Source organism: Stegastes partitus, unplaced genomic scaffold (assembly GCF_000690725.1).
Source record: "Stegastes partitus isolate 25-593 unplaced genomic scaffold, Stegastes_partitus-1.0.2 Scaffold390, whole genome shotgun sequence".
Taxonomy (NCBI): domain Eukaryota; kingdom Metazoa; phylum Chordata; class Actinopteri; family Pomacentridae; genus Stegastes; species Stegastes partitus.
In genome coordinates, this window is record NW_007578121.1 from 364,277 (window position 1) to 381,444 (window position 17,168).

Below are 17,168 nucleotides of genomic sequence, written 5' to 3' on the forward strand. Positions count from 1 at the left end.
GGCGCTGACTTCTCAGAGATTTTGCATTGAGGTGCAGTACTGCTGTCTTGGATGAGGGGTGCAGTTAATCTGTAATTTACAGCGGTACTCTCTTTATATTTGAACATTTCTATGGCCAAAAAAATCCCCAAAATTGTAGGTACTCTTCCCTTCCACTCTTAAGACTGTCATACTTAACATTAAACCCCTTCTGAAGCAAAACAATTTGGATACCTCATTACCTAAAACTACACTAAAGAGAAGTTTGTTTTTAATCAGACAATTTTAGGAACTTTTGGAAAAATACCAATCAAGTTTTGGACTGATCATTATTCTGAAAAAGCACCAGTCAAAATTGTAAATGACCTCATGTCCACTATGGACATCACTGACCAAGATTTTATTTTTTCTAAAAGCATGGATTAATGTTCATCTAAAAGCTACAAAATTAATTGTGATGTCCCTCAAGGTTTAGTTATTGATCCTACTTTGTTTTTTTCAGGAGGCACAACATCGGTTTGCATCACTATGGTGATGACACCATCTCTCCCACGGCTTATCAATTGATCAGTGCCTTTTTTAAAAAACCTGCATTTAGATATCATGCTAAAAATTACAAACAATTTTCTTCAGCTTCACGGGACAAAACTGAAGTCTGTTTTCATGATAAATGGAATTGCTGACAAGAGAGATATCCATGTTTTAAGAATACAATATGTATTTGAGTTTAATGAATAAATAATAATATTGTTAGGAATTATTGCTACAGCTGGTAAGTGTTGACAAAAAAATATGATGTAAATAAATCCATGCATTTAAGTTCTAATTTTAGGCCTTATTGTCCCTTTACTTTGGTTATTGTTATAACATTTTAAAATGTATTTCATATATTGTTAAAAAAAAGTCCTAGTAGTGAACCACCACTGACAATAGCCAACAATCGCTTACTGAAAAACACATTTACCTAAACTGTAAAAGAATAAATATGTAACCAAACAAACTATAATTGTAGAGATACACAATATTGGAAGTATCACAATGAGTAGTTGATACTGAAACAGAAATAAAAATGCAGTGTCTGCTACAAACTTTTTTCCTTTTGAGAAGTGCTAAATCGGATGTTTCCTTCCTCTGATTGTTTCGTTTTTCTGTTCCTCTGTCCAGGATGGCTCCAGAGGTAGCTGCAGTGGAAAAGAAGGGTGGCTACAACCACCTGTGTGATATTTGGGCTGTCGGCATCACTGCCATTGAGCTGGCTGAACTCCAGCCGCCCATGTTTGACCTCCACCCAATGAGGTGAGTCAGCACAGACAACAGGGACCCCAACATCCCTGCCCAGACAGCTGGAACGGATAGACTTAATGCACTGTGTGTGGTGCCAAAGCAGAGAGATAAACACTGGAGGCTGCTTAAATGTCATATTAGGGCTGCCTGCTTTGCACTTTATTCCTGAACACTTACTGCATGTAAATGCTGAAAACATTTGTCAGCCTAGTGACTTTGAAAACAATGTTTCAGGGCACTGATGTTAATGTCCAAGAGCAACTTTCAGCCACCGAGACTAAAGGACAAAACCAAGTGGTGAGTTTAACTGTGACAAACTGCTTTTCTCTCTTTAAACTGATCAATAATGTTTTGATTTCCAATGTATTCACCCATTGCCTGTCTCTCTTTTCTCCTCTATCTGCAGGTCAGCAGGTTTCCAAAGCTTTGTGAAGATGGCTCTCATTAAAAACCCTCGTAAAAGGCCCTCAGCTGAGACACTGCTGCAGGTTAGCTTGCCCTTTATAATATGTCATAAATAAAAAGAATTAAACTGGCCATCTGTCACATATAGGCACTTTACTATAAATGCATTTTTCATGAGTACAATTTTTTGTTCTATTTTTAACCTTTGATGGGTAAAAATAGGTTGACAGACATTCTCTTTTACTGTAGAGAGTGATTGCATTACATTCATACAGGTTAGTAAGTTCACACTGGTAGCTATTCAGTAGATTAGCCGATTTTAGAGATAAACATATCACACCACAATATGTAGAATCCTATTTTTTATATTTGTTTTCTTTCCCCCAACTGTGTGATTGACACATTTTGCCATCAACATAACAGTACTTCTGCTTGGATTCAAATAAAAACACACAGACATCATACACATATCGTTGAAATCAACTCTATGAGCCCATTTTTGTCTTTTAATTTTCCCAGTGTTCAGCACAGATAAATGTCCATAAATCCCTTTAGAAATTGGAGAAAAAGCACTTCATATAGCCTTCAGTAATTTTTAATTATTATTTTTCTTCATGGTACAGCTTTGCCTAACTGTAAAAAAAAAAAACTGGCTAAACTAAAGATGACTAAAACACAGGTGGACATAGCTTTAAAAGAGATAAAAAAGCAGTCAATGGGGTTTTTTCATTTTCTTTATTTGATAGTGGTACAATATATAGAGATGTAAATACAAAGTGAGGGGTGTGATGACATGTGAAACTGATAAGACAGATGTTTTTTCACTATATTTCCTTTTTTTTTTTTTTTACCTTGTAAAATTGAATGTGGAATGACTTAAATAGTTTTCATAGGTAGTGTTTTTTTTTTTTTTAAATCAGGACATTCATTAACATATTTCGATTTATTCAATCACTGTTGCCTCGCGGCAAGAAAGTTGCCGGCTCGCGTGGAATTTGCATGTTCTGTTTGGAGAACCCACGTTGCGTGGGTTCTCCAAACAGAACATGCAAACTCCACGCTTGGTTGTCTGCCTCTAAGTGTAGCCCTGTGATAGACTGGTGACCTGTCTGGGGTGTCCCCTGCATTTGCCTTAAGTCAGCTGGGATAGGCTCCAGCCCCCTGCGACCCTAGTGAGGATTAAACGTGTATAGATAATGGATGGATTTTCAATAGGCAGCATTGCCCACTGAGCTGCGAGATTGCGTGCAATGTTTATTGGTGCTAATTAAGACTTTGTGGGAGCAGTAAGCAGTCTGGGTATTTTACTTTTGCCATCCTGTTTGGTCCAGCACCAAGAGTTTTTGGGTGTGCATCTTTTGTTTTGTTTTGTTTTTCACCCTGGAAAACATTTTGAAATTATTTTGAGTTACAGCACTGAATTCAAGATCTAGCAGTGATTCCTAGATCTGGAACCAGCTTAGCAGTGTCCTTCAAAGATGGAAATTCGCAGCCAGTTAATGTCTATTCTAGGTTGTCAAGACTATTTTGCACGATTTTGTCGGCTCATTTTGATGTTCCATATAAGTTTAAGGTAATATTATGTAACATGTTTCTTCCAGCATCCATTTGTGACACAGCTGCTGACCCGTAACCTGGTCATTGAGCTGCTGGACATGGCCAACAACCCTGAGCTCCACAACTCCCACACCCACAGCATGGATGACAACGAACTAGAGGTCAGTGCTGCAAGGGGTGACACTTGCACTGGTCAACAGATGGCGTCCTTTTTTTTTTTTTTTTTTAAACAATGTCCTATTAAGGGCTGCAAGTTGGCTTGGTGGTTAGCACCGTTGCCTCGAAGCAAGAAGGTCGCCAGTTCGCATCCTGGTGAGGACACTGGGATCTTTCTGCATGGAGTTTGCATGTTCTCCTCGTGCAGCGTGGTAAATGGACTGCATAAATGGTAAATGGACTGCACTTATATCGCGCTTTTCTACCTTAGCAGCACTCATTCATACACCAATGGTGACAGAGCTGCCATGCAAGGTGCTTCCTGCCATTAGGGGCAACTTCAGGTTCAGTGTCTTGCCCAAGGACACTTCGATGTGGAGGGGCGGGGGATCGAACCGCCAACCTTACAATCACAGGACAACCGTTCTATCACCTGAGCCACAGCCCCCTGTGCGGGTACTGTCTGGGTTCTCTGGCTTCCTCCCACAGTCCAAAAACATGTTTACGTTAACTGGTGATTCTAAATTGTCCATAGGTGTGTAGGTGTAGCCCTGCGATAGGCTGGCAACCTGTCCAGGGTGTCCCCTGCCTTCGCCCTAAGTCAGCTGGGGTAGGCTCAAGGCCCACCGTGACCCGATAGTGAGGATAAAGCGGTGTATAGAAAATGGATGGAATACCCTGTTAAGTATCCCCACTTGTAGTTACCTTAAAATAAAATGTAGCCTCTCTGACAGATGGACAAAAAAGTAGTCATTTTCACAGTGATGTGTGGTTTTGCTGATGCTTGCTGTAATACAAATGTTGTGTTGACAGGTTGGGGAAGTGGCTCCTGACAAGATTCAATCAGCAGGGAAGCACCTGCCTGTGGAGAGGACCCTGTCTGAAGAGCAATGTGAGGACACACCCACACACCCACATACAGTCCGATACTTTGAGAAACTGTCAGCCTAATGGGTTTTAGAGTTTTCGGGAAGCAGATTTTCCCTATTTTCTACCATTCTCTTTACTTGATACACAGAGATGAAACTGATATTGACAAGTTAGACCATAAACTGGCATGCATCTCAAAATGCTGTTCCTTTAAAGGAGTAATTCAACATTTTAAGAACTATTCTTATTTGCTTTTATTGTATACACACAAATGTAGAGATTTGTGGTTTCAGGAAGATTTGTATGATGTACTCTTCCTTGCATGACACAGGAGAAGTTATCTGCAGTGCTGTCATCACTATGAGGTTCCTGGGTTTGGTACCTTTTGGTCCTTCTGTATTAGACCACACCCAAAAGTTGTATTTACTACCTGGCAATGCCAGTCTGTTTTTTTTCTGCAGACACTGCAAGGAAGTGTATGCATTTTAGGGTAGATGTTTGCTCAAATGGGATTTGCATGCTTATGCAGAATTATTACACAATCTAATTCATATTCAACCAACGAAGTACTCCAGCAATCCACTGGTGTCCGGCAGAGTACCATGGCCTCGGACATGGAGGTGCTGATCCTCATCCCTGTCGTTTCACATTTGGCTGCAAACCGCTCCAGTGCATACTGAAGGTCACAGTCTGATGAATCCAGCAGTTCCACATCATCTGCAAAAAGGAGAGACGCGATCCTGAGGTCCCCAAACCGGACACCCTACTTGCCCCGGCTACGCCTTGAGATCCTGTCAATGAACACCACAAACAGGATCAGAGAAAAACGGGCAGCCCTGGCGGAGTCCACTACCCACTGGGAATGTGTCTGACTTTGTGCCGAGAATGCGGACACAACTCTCACTTTGGTTGTACAGGGACTGAATGGCTCGTGTCAACGAGCCTGGTACCCCATACTCCCTCAGTACCCCCTATAGAGCCCCTCAGGGGACATGGTCATAGGCCTTCTCCAGATCCACAAAACACATGTGAACTGGCTGGTAAAACTCCCATGCCCCCCTCAGCAGCTCAGCTGGTCCCTGCTCAGCTGATCCACTGTTTCACAACCAGGACAGAATCCACATTGCTCTTCCTGAATCCGAGGTTCAACAAACAGTCTCAGCCTCTTTTCCAGCACCTTAGTGTAAACTTTCCCAGGGAGGCTGAAAAGTATGACACCCCGGTAGTTGGAACACACTGTCTGGTCCCCCTTTTTGAAAATGGGAACCATCACCCCGGTCTGCCACTGCACAGGCACCGTACCCAATGCCCACGCGTCACTGAAGAGATGTGTCAGCCATGACAGTCCAACAATATCCAGAGACTTTAAGTATCTCAGGGCAAATCTCGTCCACACTTGGCACTTTGCCACCAAGGAGCTTCTTAACTACTTTGCTGACCTCTACCATGGATATAGAGAAAGAGACCCCTGAGTCTTCACACTTTGTCCCCTCAGAAGACGATGGTTTACCGGGTTCAGGAGATCCACGAAGTGCTCCTTTAACTGCCTGACAATATCCCTAGTCTGGGTCAACAGTTCTCTCCCCCGACTGTACACAGCCTGGGCAAAACCCTGCCTCCCCTTCCTGAGGTGCCTAACGGTTTGCCAGATATTCCTCGAGGCCAACCGAAAGTCCCTCTCCATGGCCCCTCCGAACTCCTCCCACACCCGAGTTTTAGCTTCTGCAACTGCTGCCGCTGCAGCCCTTTTGGCCTCCTGGTACCTGCCTGCTGCTTCCAGAGACCCCCAAGCCATACAGGCCCAGAAAGTTTCCTTCTTCAGCCTGACGGCGCCCCTCACCGCCGGTGTCCACCAGCGGGTTTTGGGGTTGCTGCCATGACAGGCACCAGTGACCATCTAGCCGCCGCTCCTAATGGCCACTTCTGCAATGGAGGCTGTGAACATTGCCCACTTCAACTCCGTTTCCCCAACTTCCCCCAAGATGCAGGAGAAACTCTTCCGGAGGTGGGTGTTGAAAACCCCACAGACTGGGCCTTCTGCCAGACGTTCCCAGTTCACTCTCATTACCCGATTGGGTTTACCAGGTCTGTCTGGCAGTCTTCCCCGCCATCGGATGCAACCCACCACCAGGTGTGATCAGTTGACAGTTCTGCTCCTCTCTTCACCCAGGTGTGCAAGACATACAGTCGCAGGTCTGATGACACGACTACAAAGTTGATGATCAATCTTTGGCCTAAGGTCCTCTGGTACCAGGTACACTTATGAGCAACCTCATGTTCAAGCATGGTGTTTTTTTATGGCCAGTCTATGACTAGCACAGAAGTCCAATAACAAAACTCCACTTGGATTCAGATCGGACAGGCCGTTCCTCCCAATCACTCCCCTCCAGGTTTCTCCGTCATTGCCCATGTGAGCATTGAAGTCTCCCAGGAGAACTGAGTATCCCCACACCCGCCTGGTGCCTCTCACCCTGAGCAACTCCAGAGAAGGAGAGAGTCCAACCCCTCTCCAGGAGTTGGTGTGCGTGGAGGTGAACCCGACTCTATCTAGCCGGTATTGCTCCCCCTTCCGCACCAGCTCAGGTTCCTTCCCCGCCACTGAGGTGACATTCCACATCCCCACAACCAGTCTATGCCACCAGGGGGTGGTACGTTCAGATGCCTACCCCCTGTCTGGTTGGCCTAGCACCCAACCCCGATTTACTGCTCTGTGGGTGGTGGGCCCTCTGGGGAGTTTCAAGGGGAGATTTGAAAGTCATTAACTCCGGAGGGCATATGGCACAGCCTTCATTGGGGAGGGCCGATGTCCCTCATAGAGTTATGCTTTCGAGATATTTCTCTGGTTTCTATCGTTTCAAAATAGTGTAATGTGGTGACACATCATTTACATGTGTGCACTCCGGATAGCTGATCGACACAAGACTAAACACATATATGACATCAGATGTTTAACTTATAGTTTGACACCTAAACAAGTAGAATAAAACATTTAAGGAGATCGCATGTGTGATTGATCATAATGAGGTTATTGGCAGCAATATTTTCAGCAGTTCCTTTAAATGACTAATCATAAAGAATGGTTTAGTCCAAGTGGTAGACATGTCTGTCTTTGTCCTAATGTGAGTTCAGTGTTCCTTGTGGCATTGTTGATGGGGTGAAATCCTTTTGATGTTGTTATCAGATTTTTGACTCCTCCACTTTCTGTTGGTTCAGAAGTTGGTCAATGAGTGTCTGGCAGCCATTTGGTCCTTTGTAGGCCTGATAGTGACTGGGGTATAAGCCAGTCTCTTGGTTATTCTAGGCCCAAATCACATTGCTGGTGTCTTCTTGTCTGGAGGTATGTGTTGTAGAATGTGCTTTCTCTTGGCCTCCTCCTGATAACACAGCTTCATACCATCCCGACAGACCTGGAAGGTGTCTTTTGTTCATGTAGAACATCTGGTGGGTGCCTTGTTGTCTCTGTTCCATTGATCAAAGTAGACTCTATCTCCAATTTGTGATTGTAAATGGGGGACACTGGCTCTTTCTCCATCTTCAAACTGATTATGGCTGGTTGATTGTACAGCATTGTTTACTGTTTACTATTTCTGTTTTTGTGTAGTGATGAAACAGATGTGGTTACCAACCTTTGGAGTTGTTGGTAGGCATATTTTAGCCAGATGTTGGTCTATTGGTCAGTGAGTTGGTCCACAATTTTGGTTCAGAATATATCAACAAATATCAGATGGATTACTGTTGCCCAGGCTTTCAGAGTTCCTAGAGAATGAACAATATTGGCTTTGGAGATTGGATGACTTTTTCTGTAGTGTCACTTTGAGGTTGGCATCTTTAATTTAGAGTGAACTATATGACAGATTCAGAGTTTTGCCTTACTATCTAGTGCAATTTGCATTTGAAAAATGTCATTTGCTTAGTGCAACATAAATGACATTTCTATGAGCCTCAGCTACACTTTAATTTTTATGGCTTGATAACATTTGGTAGCATGTGAACATGCCAAACTAAGATAGTGAACTTAGTAATTATTATATCTGATAAATTTTAGCATGTTAGTGTCGTCATCATGCTGCATTCATGCTGCATTTAACTCCTCACCGAGTTGCTAGCATGGGTGAAAACAGCTGGTCTTGGTTTTACTAACTGTGTGAGCTGGCAAAAAGGAAAAGGACAAGGAAAATCGGATCACTACTCCCACTGCTCTGAAAGTATGACCTCAAATGACCTCAGATAATCAGCCAGAGGCAGGTAGTGTGGGTTTTTATGTACCCTAATAATAGAACATAATAATAGTAATAGATAATAAAACAAAATGGAATGGAATGACTTACAAGAGTAACAAAGGATTCATATGCTGCTGTGATCTGATATCTCTCATGGTAACAACAGAATACGAATACAGATTCATACATGAGCAGTCATGAGCTTTTACTCTGAGTACTTTGTTTGCACTTGTTGATGAAATCATACAAAATAACAGCAGATTAACACTGCATCTGGAACACATGTAGTTCTTCACCTGTTTGCACCTCTCCTCCTAGCTGTGTATTACACTCTCCCCAAAATACCTCTCAGATACACAAAGGGAATATCAAGGTCACTCTGCTTGCGCCACCTTGAAAATAAGGCCTTTAGACTTGAAGTGGACATTAGCCATGCTACCTGTTTCCTTCTAGTTCCAGCTTTTATGCTGAACTAATCTTGAAATGTTTTAACTCTGGCACTCTATTTAACGCACAGACATGAGATTAATGTCCATCTGATTATCACTGTTTATTCACTGTTTATTTCTGATTCTCACCTTCATGCAAGTGCACTTGGTGGCTGTGCTTTGACTACATGGATGCATGTGTAAATATACTGTATGTTGATTGTACTTTCTGAAGAATGGCTTCATTGTCCACCATGGTTCTCAGTATTCAATGCTGTAATCTCCATAATATGAATGAGGACAAAAGCCTCTCAGTGAGTCCGCTGATGACTGCCCTTGTTCTGTAACCAGTCCATACATGTGAGATGGAGGCTGTGTCAGAAGATGGCACTGGGAACATGCCTGGTGTGTGACAGACAGTGGTACTTCTATGCACTTACCCCAGTGACTTCATGCTTTTGACCTGCCAGTGGGCTTCTTGTGGCCTAAGTGTTTCTGGTGTGATAAGCTAGCTTCACATGTTGCCAAGCACCAAATCATAAATCAACTTGGTGTTGACCTCAACTTCCCTTACATACAGTGTGTTATTTATAGACATATAAGCCACAAACACCTGCACCTCAGTTTGACCAATATGGGCTTGAATTCTGACACTGTTGTTCCTAGAACAGTGCCACTAGTAAGCTCATATATATTATTACTAGACTGGTCAAATACATTTGTTACCAAAAATTAGCATTATATGTGCATCTTGTTATGAAATCCATTCTCATCAGAGTTTTTATTTCATGAAGGCTTCATTCTTGTACAGCTATTTCTGTTGAGACATGCATCCTTTGAGATGTTTCGCTTTTTTGGTTAAATAGCAAAATGTTAAAAAATATATATATATATATATGTATCGTGTTTGTTTTTTTTTTTAATGATGAAAAAAAGAAGAAAGACTAAGCAGCTGCGTGATGCTATGCTAACCTCAGCTGCATTGATTAGCTTAAAATCACAAAGTGCAGCAGAGGATGATGAGAATGTGCTTATTTTTTATTAGATTTAGTCATAAACCACAGTACAATTTTGACTTGATGATAGCACTAAATGAAAATTTATGGCATCACCAAGGTTGCTATAGTTTTTATTTATTATGATGGGAATGTCAGAATTTTCCATTTTTAGTAGTTGATAACTACAAACCTCAATTGTTAACCTTGTGGTGGTGTGAGTAAAAATTTTGAGTTTAACAAAGTCATGGCGATTCATTTTCTGAGTACCATGAATGTCTGCACTACTTTTTGTGCTTGTTCATCTTGATGACATTCATATATTTCAAAATTAAGTAAGATTTTTCAGAAGCTCAGGAGATAAATACTCTTTAGTTTTCAGTGTACCAAGAATATTTGTACCAAATTTCTTGACAATAAAAAAGTTGTTGAGACATTTAAAAAACTAAAACATCAACTTGCTGGTGGTGCTAGAGGTAGATTCCCCAGATCACCACATGTATGTGAAAAGAAATTCTGCAAGATGAGATAAACCCTATTAATCCCTCACCGAGGTAAATTTACAATTTTGCAGTAAGTTTTCTAAACCCCTGTGGTTCTCTTCAGCGTCTAAGAGTAAGGAAAACTACTTCACAGCCTTCTCATATCAAGTAATAAACTTGTTGCAGACATTCAGCAACGCCATGAGTGCTAACTGAACCGAGACAAGACAGACACGTCTGCTTTCTGGTTCAATAGTTATCTCATCCCCCTCTTCAAAGTCAAACTGTCAAGCGATAGCTCAGGTTCTCTGTGGTTACATGATGACCCGTTTCCTCCTTTTAGTCACATCTCAGTCAAGTCATCATGGAAACCAAAGCAAGACATTTCTTAAAGACATAGGGAAGTTAAATCAGAATCAGAAATACTTTATCACAAAGCATTTATGCCTTTAAATAAAATTCATTGAGCAATTCAACTGTATTATTTTTCACACACAAAACAAAGGAGCTGAAGTAAACTTACAGCAAATCAATATTAAAGTTCAATTTGTGATACAAAAAACAATATTAAAAGGGGAATGACGTTTGTATAAAATATGTAAAGTTCTTCCCTGAATGTGATGCTCGTGTACAAGATGAGCAGGTGCTTTGACAGGTGCTTTTAAAAGTGAGTATATCCAGCCTTTATACAACAGCTCTGGCAAACATTTATTGTGTAAATGTTTTAAGCCCAGGGCTGCATGGTGGAAAAGGGGCCAGCACTGTCGCCTCACCGCCAGAAGGTCCTGGGTTCAAATCTCAGCCTGGGATAGGCTCCAGCCCCCCCAATGTTAAAAATGTATGCAGCATGCATCATTAGCAGACACTGATGGGAAGACAGACACAGAGACAACCCTTTGTATAAATTATCCTAAGATGCTGGGGAGATGGCCCTGCTGTTTGAATGTGTGTGGTACCACTGAACATTACATCACCTACGAGTGCCACTCATCTCAAACAGTCCGTAGAAAATATTGTCAGGTACAGTGGTTATTCAAGCCACAATTACAATTTTAAGGGGGGATGCACTTTCTTTGAGCACCAGTGTATGTTGTGTTTAAAGTTGATATTTTCATATGTTTGCACAAGTAGGCTTGTGAACAAAGCTAGAATTGTAATCTACGAATTTTACTTACATTACTTTTGGTCACTGTGGCCATAAATAACATTTACAATATGTATAATAGAAATTAATACTCACTGTGCAATATCACTTTAATTCCAAATGATTTAAAATCAGACTATCACAATGACTGCATACTCCCAGCAGTGGAGCAGAGGGCTAAGAGTGTGATAAAATGGTGCTGCATGAGTGCAAATTATGTTGGGGAGATGACATTTATGTCACCATGTCTGGGGAAATACTAAAATACTTGCTGACAAGATTCCTCTAGACTGTTGAAGTTTGGCAAAAGAGGAATATTTCAGCACAATAGTAATCCAAAGCAGAGTGCAACAATCACAAAAGAGTTCCTAAATAAAGAAAAAAATAATGAAACTATGACTTGGCAGAATATGTCACCTGACTTGAGTCCTACAGAATACCTTTGGAGTATCTTAAAGAAGCAGGTTGAGAAATAACATCTCTGCAGAATGGTAGAACATCCATAAAACATTGAGTCTATCATCAAAAATAAAGGTGGACACAAATAAAAACATTTGAATCTCAGTAATGCAAGGTATCCTGACTTTTACTGGGTCCCTCCTGTGGGGTCTGTTTATTTCATATAGTAAATCAGTAAGTTTTACATTTTATATACAAGCAAATGCCCTACTGTTCAACTTAGAAGTTATGCAATTATTGTAGGGTGATTTACTTGATGTTGCACAGGAATGTACACACTCCTGTTGTATACTATACAATATTAACACCAACAAGCCCACCTTGTGCATCACACTATAAAAATGTCTACATCATTACGATCACCTTTCCCATATTCTGAAAGAAGACTTAACATGTTGGCATTTTGTCCACCGTCCCTATGTTATTTGTGGTCAACTGTAGTGAAAGGTCAGAGCTGTAGAAGCCAGTCTACCATAGTGCTAGTTCATTATTGATGTGATAGGTGATGTGCAGAGTGCATTCTGTGTCTAACCCCAACTAAGACGAATCAATGCACTTGAAAGTGAGCACTCATCAATACTGTCCAAAATGCCTGGATTGTGTGGGAGAACACTGGTCTGCTCTTAATCTCATAAACTCCACTGCTCTTTTTTCTTTGCAGTTGACCAACTGAAGTTTGGGCCTCCACTGAGAAAAGTCACAGAGCCTTATCCTGATTTGGTAATTAACTTTTCTGCAAGAGTGTGTATATGACAGTGTTGTGCACTGATGATATACAATGCATGACAATACCTTGATATGACCAAAGGTTCTCCTTTGATTCTCCTTTCAGCAGGGCTCCTATGATGATGACTGGAGCCTATCTGGAGATGAAGACAACTCACCGTAAGACTTCTTTCTCTCTATTTTATTGTTCTTTACTCCTCTACTTTTATCCTTTATTGACACATCACAGGTCTCTGCTGTTAAGATTTCACACTTGTACAGGACACCTTTCTTAAAGCTATCAGATGTTAAGCTGAAGATGGCTTTTGGAAACAATATACAGTTGTTGTTGTTTTTTTAAAATGGTGCCCAATAGTGTTCCAAAATCCAAAGATCTCCTGTCTGCTTGTGAAATGTTGTGACTTCGAGGCATGGACGTATTAAGAGATGGACTAGAACTGAATAGTGCATTCCAAAATGGCAGTCATTCATTCCTCGTAAATTTCTTAATAATTGCATATGTGGAATAGGTTTGTTTTATCAGAATAAGTCTCAAAGTTTTTTAAAATCTGTATCAAATTCTGAAATTATTTACTGGACATAATTTATAAGTGTTAGCAACATTATATATATTATATATATTATTATTTCAGCAAGTGAGTGTCACTGCAATTAAATTGTCTCCATCAGAATTGCCAAACTGCCTTTGGGGAAACTGGTGGCGCCGTTGTGCACTATACCAATTACAAGCAATCAGCTACCATCATCTTTAATAACAGAATGTGGGGATTAAAGTTAATGAATGTTCAAAAGTACGAGGTATCTATGTGTTACCAGTATGAATCCATTTCTGCTGCACTGATTAGATGGACTGATTGTTATGTAAGGATTTTTCTTGAGTTGTAGCAGCAACAAATACAGTGATGGTAACAGTACTGGTGGTTGCACAAATAGTACCTGTAGTATTTAGCTGTAGTCACGAATTATACTTGGTAGTAATATTTTTGAACAAATGATATAATTCAGTTTTTTTCATGTGTTTGTCATTAACAGGAAAGCAAATTTAGGCCTTGGCTCTAATATGCATGTGTTGTGGTTTATATGGCTATGACCCACGAAAACCATGTGTTTGTTGAAGAAAAAAGGTCACAGGTGCTATATTTGATTAATAAAAAAAAAATACTATTGACATCATTCTTCCATGCACACATTTTTGGGAACAATTACGTGAATATAAAGCTTTTTGACACTTGTAAATGAATATCATGTGGAAAAAAATCACTTCAGTAGAATCCCAAGTCCTCTGGTTTGAATTTTTTTTTTTTAACCTAAAATTACTTCTAATTTGAAATGCACATAGGACTGACATGGCCAAAGAGTTGTAGGTACTGATAGAGGGAGCAGAAATATCCTTTAATTTGGTTCAACACTAAGACTAAGCTTTAATATCAACAGCATTATGGGGCTTTAGGAATGGACAGAAGTGAACCTCTGGTTACTTCCCTCTCATTGTTATGGGCCATTCAGGCCCATAGTCAGATAAACACCAGGTCTTCCTGTTGCAGGAGCCTTTTGGAATGTGTGGAACAAGCTCTGCAGCTGAGGTAGGCCACGTCCATCAACTCCTAACAACAGTGTTTCCCCATCCCACATGAATTCACCTGAAATTAGTCCGCTTGCGATGGTATTATTGTGATGTGAATATCAGCTAATGTCAATGTCTTTGACATAATCATTGGGTTTGTGTTCACGTTCTGCTAATCCCATCCTCAAACCACATGAACTGGATGCAGATGTGATCCAGCACAAACCCACTGTTTCCCAGCTTTTTGGGCTCCTTTGTCTGCTTTTTTTTGTGGTGTTTTCTTCAGCGTTTTGTTTCTGTGCTGCTGTTATCCTGCCCTCAGTAACTTTAGCATCTGCCTTTGTTGTCCAGCTTTCTGTCGTGATGCTTGATTTGGATCCCACCGGATGACTTGGTTCTTAAATTTTTAGAGCATGACCATAACGTTGTTTTCCCTTTCTCTTTCAGGAGTTTAACTATTAGAAGGGCGCCATCTGCTGATGTAAGTGTGAGCCATACTGCCATAAACTGAATCTGTGTTTAAGTTTTAGATCATATACGGAAAAGTTTTAAATATGCATGCAACCAAAACCTTCCTAAGAATAAGCAAAGTATATTTAAAAATATATAATTATTTTAAACATAAATTCAGTCATGGAAAGTGAAAATTGTGAAATTGTTGCTAAATACTTTAAATGTGCCTCTTTGCAATATAATGAAAGCCTGGTGTGAACTGTTGTGCCATTGTTTGGACTTTAAATCCTTCTTTTCTGTTTCCTGAACTTGGTTTGGATCTGTGGTGAATTATTGCATCACAAATGTTAAACATTACAAATATGGAGTACATCTCTACTGGATGTTCATTTATATATGTGTTTGTCTCCTGTCTACACTCCTGCTCAGTCACTTCTTCAGTTTAAGAGCAAACAAATTACATCCTGTAAATTAAATAAATATATTCTTGTTCAAGAGCTGCACGGTGGCTCGGTGTTTAGCACTGTCATCCCGGTTAGGACCCCTGGGATCTTTCTGCGTGGAGTTTGCATGTTCTCCCTGTACAGGTTCTCTCTGGATTCTCCGGCTTCCTCCCACAGTCCAAAAACATGCTGAGGTTAATTGGTGATTCTAAATTGTTCGTAGGTGTGAATGTGAGTGTGCTTGGTTGTCTGTCTCTAAGTGTAGCCCTGCAATAGACTGGCGACCTGTTCAGGATGTCCCCTGTCTTTGCCCTGAGTCGACTCTGTTAGGCTCCAGCCCCACCACGACCCTAGTGAGAATTAAGCGATGTATAGATAATGGATGGATATTGTTGTTCGCACTTATCCTTTGTCTAACAACAATTTCTCTGCATTGTTTTGCAATGTCATCCTATGCTCAGAAATAGACTTTATATAGATGTAATTATATCTTGTGTTTGGGATGCATTGGTTTCATTGGTGGTATTTTGTGAAGCTAAAATAATTTGGATAGTTGTTTCGAATGAGTTTGATACATTGACAATTTGTCAGCATTCAGTCAATCTTAATGGGTTAAATGCAACCAGACAGCATGTGGTATTTTTCTCAGCTCCAACATTTTGTCTTTCTCCCTAAGTTGGATGTTTTCCACCTAGACCATCAAAGCCATCTGGTACACCACCAGATTGTTTTGTGGGTCTTTCACATATTTGAGATGCTGATGCAGTGCATTTATCCACCATTAAAACATCAGTAAAAACCCTGCCGCAATGTCGGAGAGAGGGCTGTGCCTTAGTGGATCCTGACATCTGGTTCATTTCAGCAGTAGGCCTTTGCAGCAGGGCTTTGTTTCGTTCTTTCCCTTTGAAGGTCTAGAATCAGAATAGCACATCATTGCTCACTGCTGCAAAGGACTGCTTTACGAAGACTACAGTATATCTTTACAGTACATTAGCAGCAGATCCTTTAGATTCTGTGAGTTGTTGGGGGGCCTCTGCAGATAAGGCTTGTCGCAGTTTGTTCTGTGGGTGCTGAATTAGATTGGAATCTGGGGAGTTTGAAGGTCAGGTCAGCACACTGGGCTGTATGTCATGTCCCCTGCGCTGTCCCTGAGTAGTTTTTGCTGCGTGATCCCTTTCAGACATACATCCCTTTCCATTAATCTGATGGCCACAGAGGGCTGCAAGGTGGCTGGGTGGTTAGCACCGTTGCTTCACAGCAAGAGGTTCAAATCCCAATGAGGGCACCGGGATCTTGCGTGGAAGTTGCACGTTCTCCCCGTGCAGCGTTGGTTCTCTCTGGGTTCTCTGGCTTCCTCCCACACAGTCCAAAAGCATGTTGAGGTTAATTGGTGATTCTAAATTTTCCATAGGTGTGAATGTGAGTGTGCATGGTTGTCTGTCTCTTAAATGTAGCCCTACGATATACTGACGACCAGTCCAGGGTGTCCCCTGTCTTCGCTTAAGTCAGCTGTGATAGGCTCCAGCCCCCCGCAACCCTAGTGAGGATTAAACGGTGTATAGATAATGGATGGATGGATGATGGCAACTGAATGTGTCGGCTTCATGTTTTAATGAGCACCTTGCTTACTTTTCTGTAAAGACAATCTTACTAGGTGGAGCTAGTCTAAACCTACTTGCAGTTAAATTAATGGATAAGTATGCAACAGTGGTGTACTTCAATTTTGTGAAATGATTTGCAGAAGGCTTTTTCTCCATTCCAGCACCAATATTATTCCAAAAAACATCCCAGAGACCAAAAGATCTGGTTTGAGTAATATAACAAAACACCATTCTCATTGACTTTGCCCTACACTTGAACATTTATTCCGAACTGAAATGTTCACAAAAATATTGCGTTACTATGACGAAACCAGAAAAGGTCAGATTCATGGATGATGTTTACGAAAATAATTGAACAATGAATTGATGTTGACTTAAATTTAAATTGAACTGTTCCTTCTT

General features: G+C 40.9%; 1 protein-coding gene across 4 annotated transcripts in view; it reads left to right on the forward strand.

Moving 5' to 3' along the window:
• map4k2 (mitogen-activated protein kinase kinase kinase kinase 2) overlaps positions 1-17,168 on the forward strand; it is a 44,853-nt gene that overhangs the window by 18,072 nt on the left and 9,613 nt on the right. Inside the window, exons 9-17 of one of the 4 annotated variants that reach the window (XM_008285192.1) lie at positions 1,144-1,275; positions 1,498-1,560; positions 1,670-1,751; positions 3,270-3,386; positions 4,195-4,273; positions 12,641-12,699; positions 12,812-12,864; positions 14,250-14,288; positions 14,717-14,750. In XM_008285192.1, coding sequence (XP_008283414.1) covers positions 1,144-1,275; positions 1,498-1,560; positions 1,670-1,751; positions 3,270-3,386; positions 4,195-4,273; positions 12,641-12,699; positions 12,812-12,864; positions 14,250-14,288; positions 14,717-14,750 — 658 coding nt within the window. The remainder of the gene's footprint in view (positions 1-1,143; positions 1,276-1,497; positions 1,561-1,669; positions 1,752-3,269; positions 3,387-4,194; positions 4,274-12,640; positions 12,700-12,811; positions 12,865-14,249; positions 14,289-14,716; positions 14,751-17,168) is intronic. The other 3 variants (XM_008285193.1, XM_008285194.1, XM_008285195.1) reach the window with 3 other exon arrangements.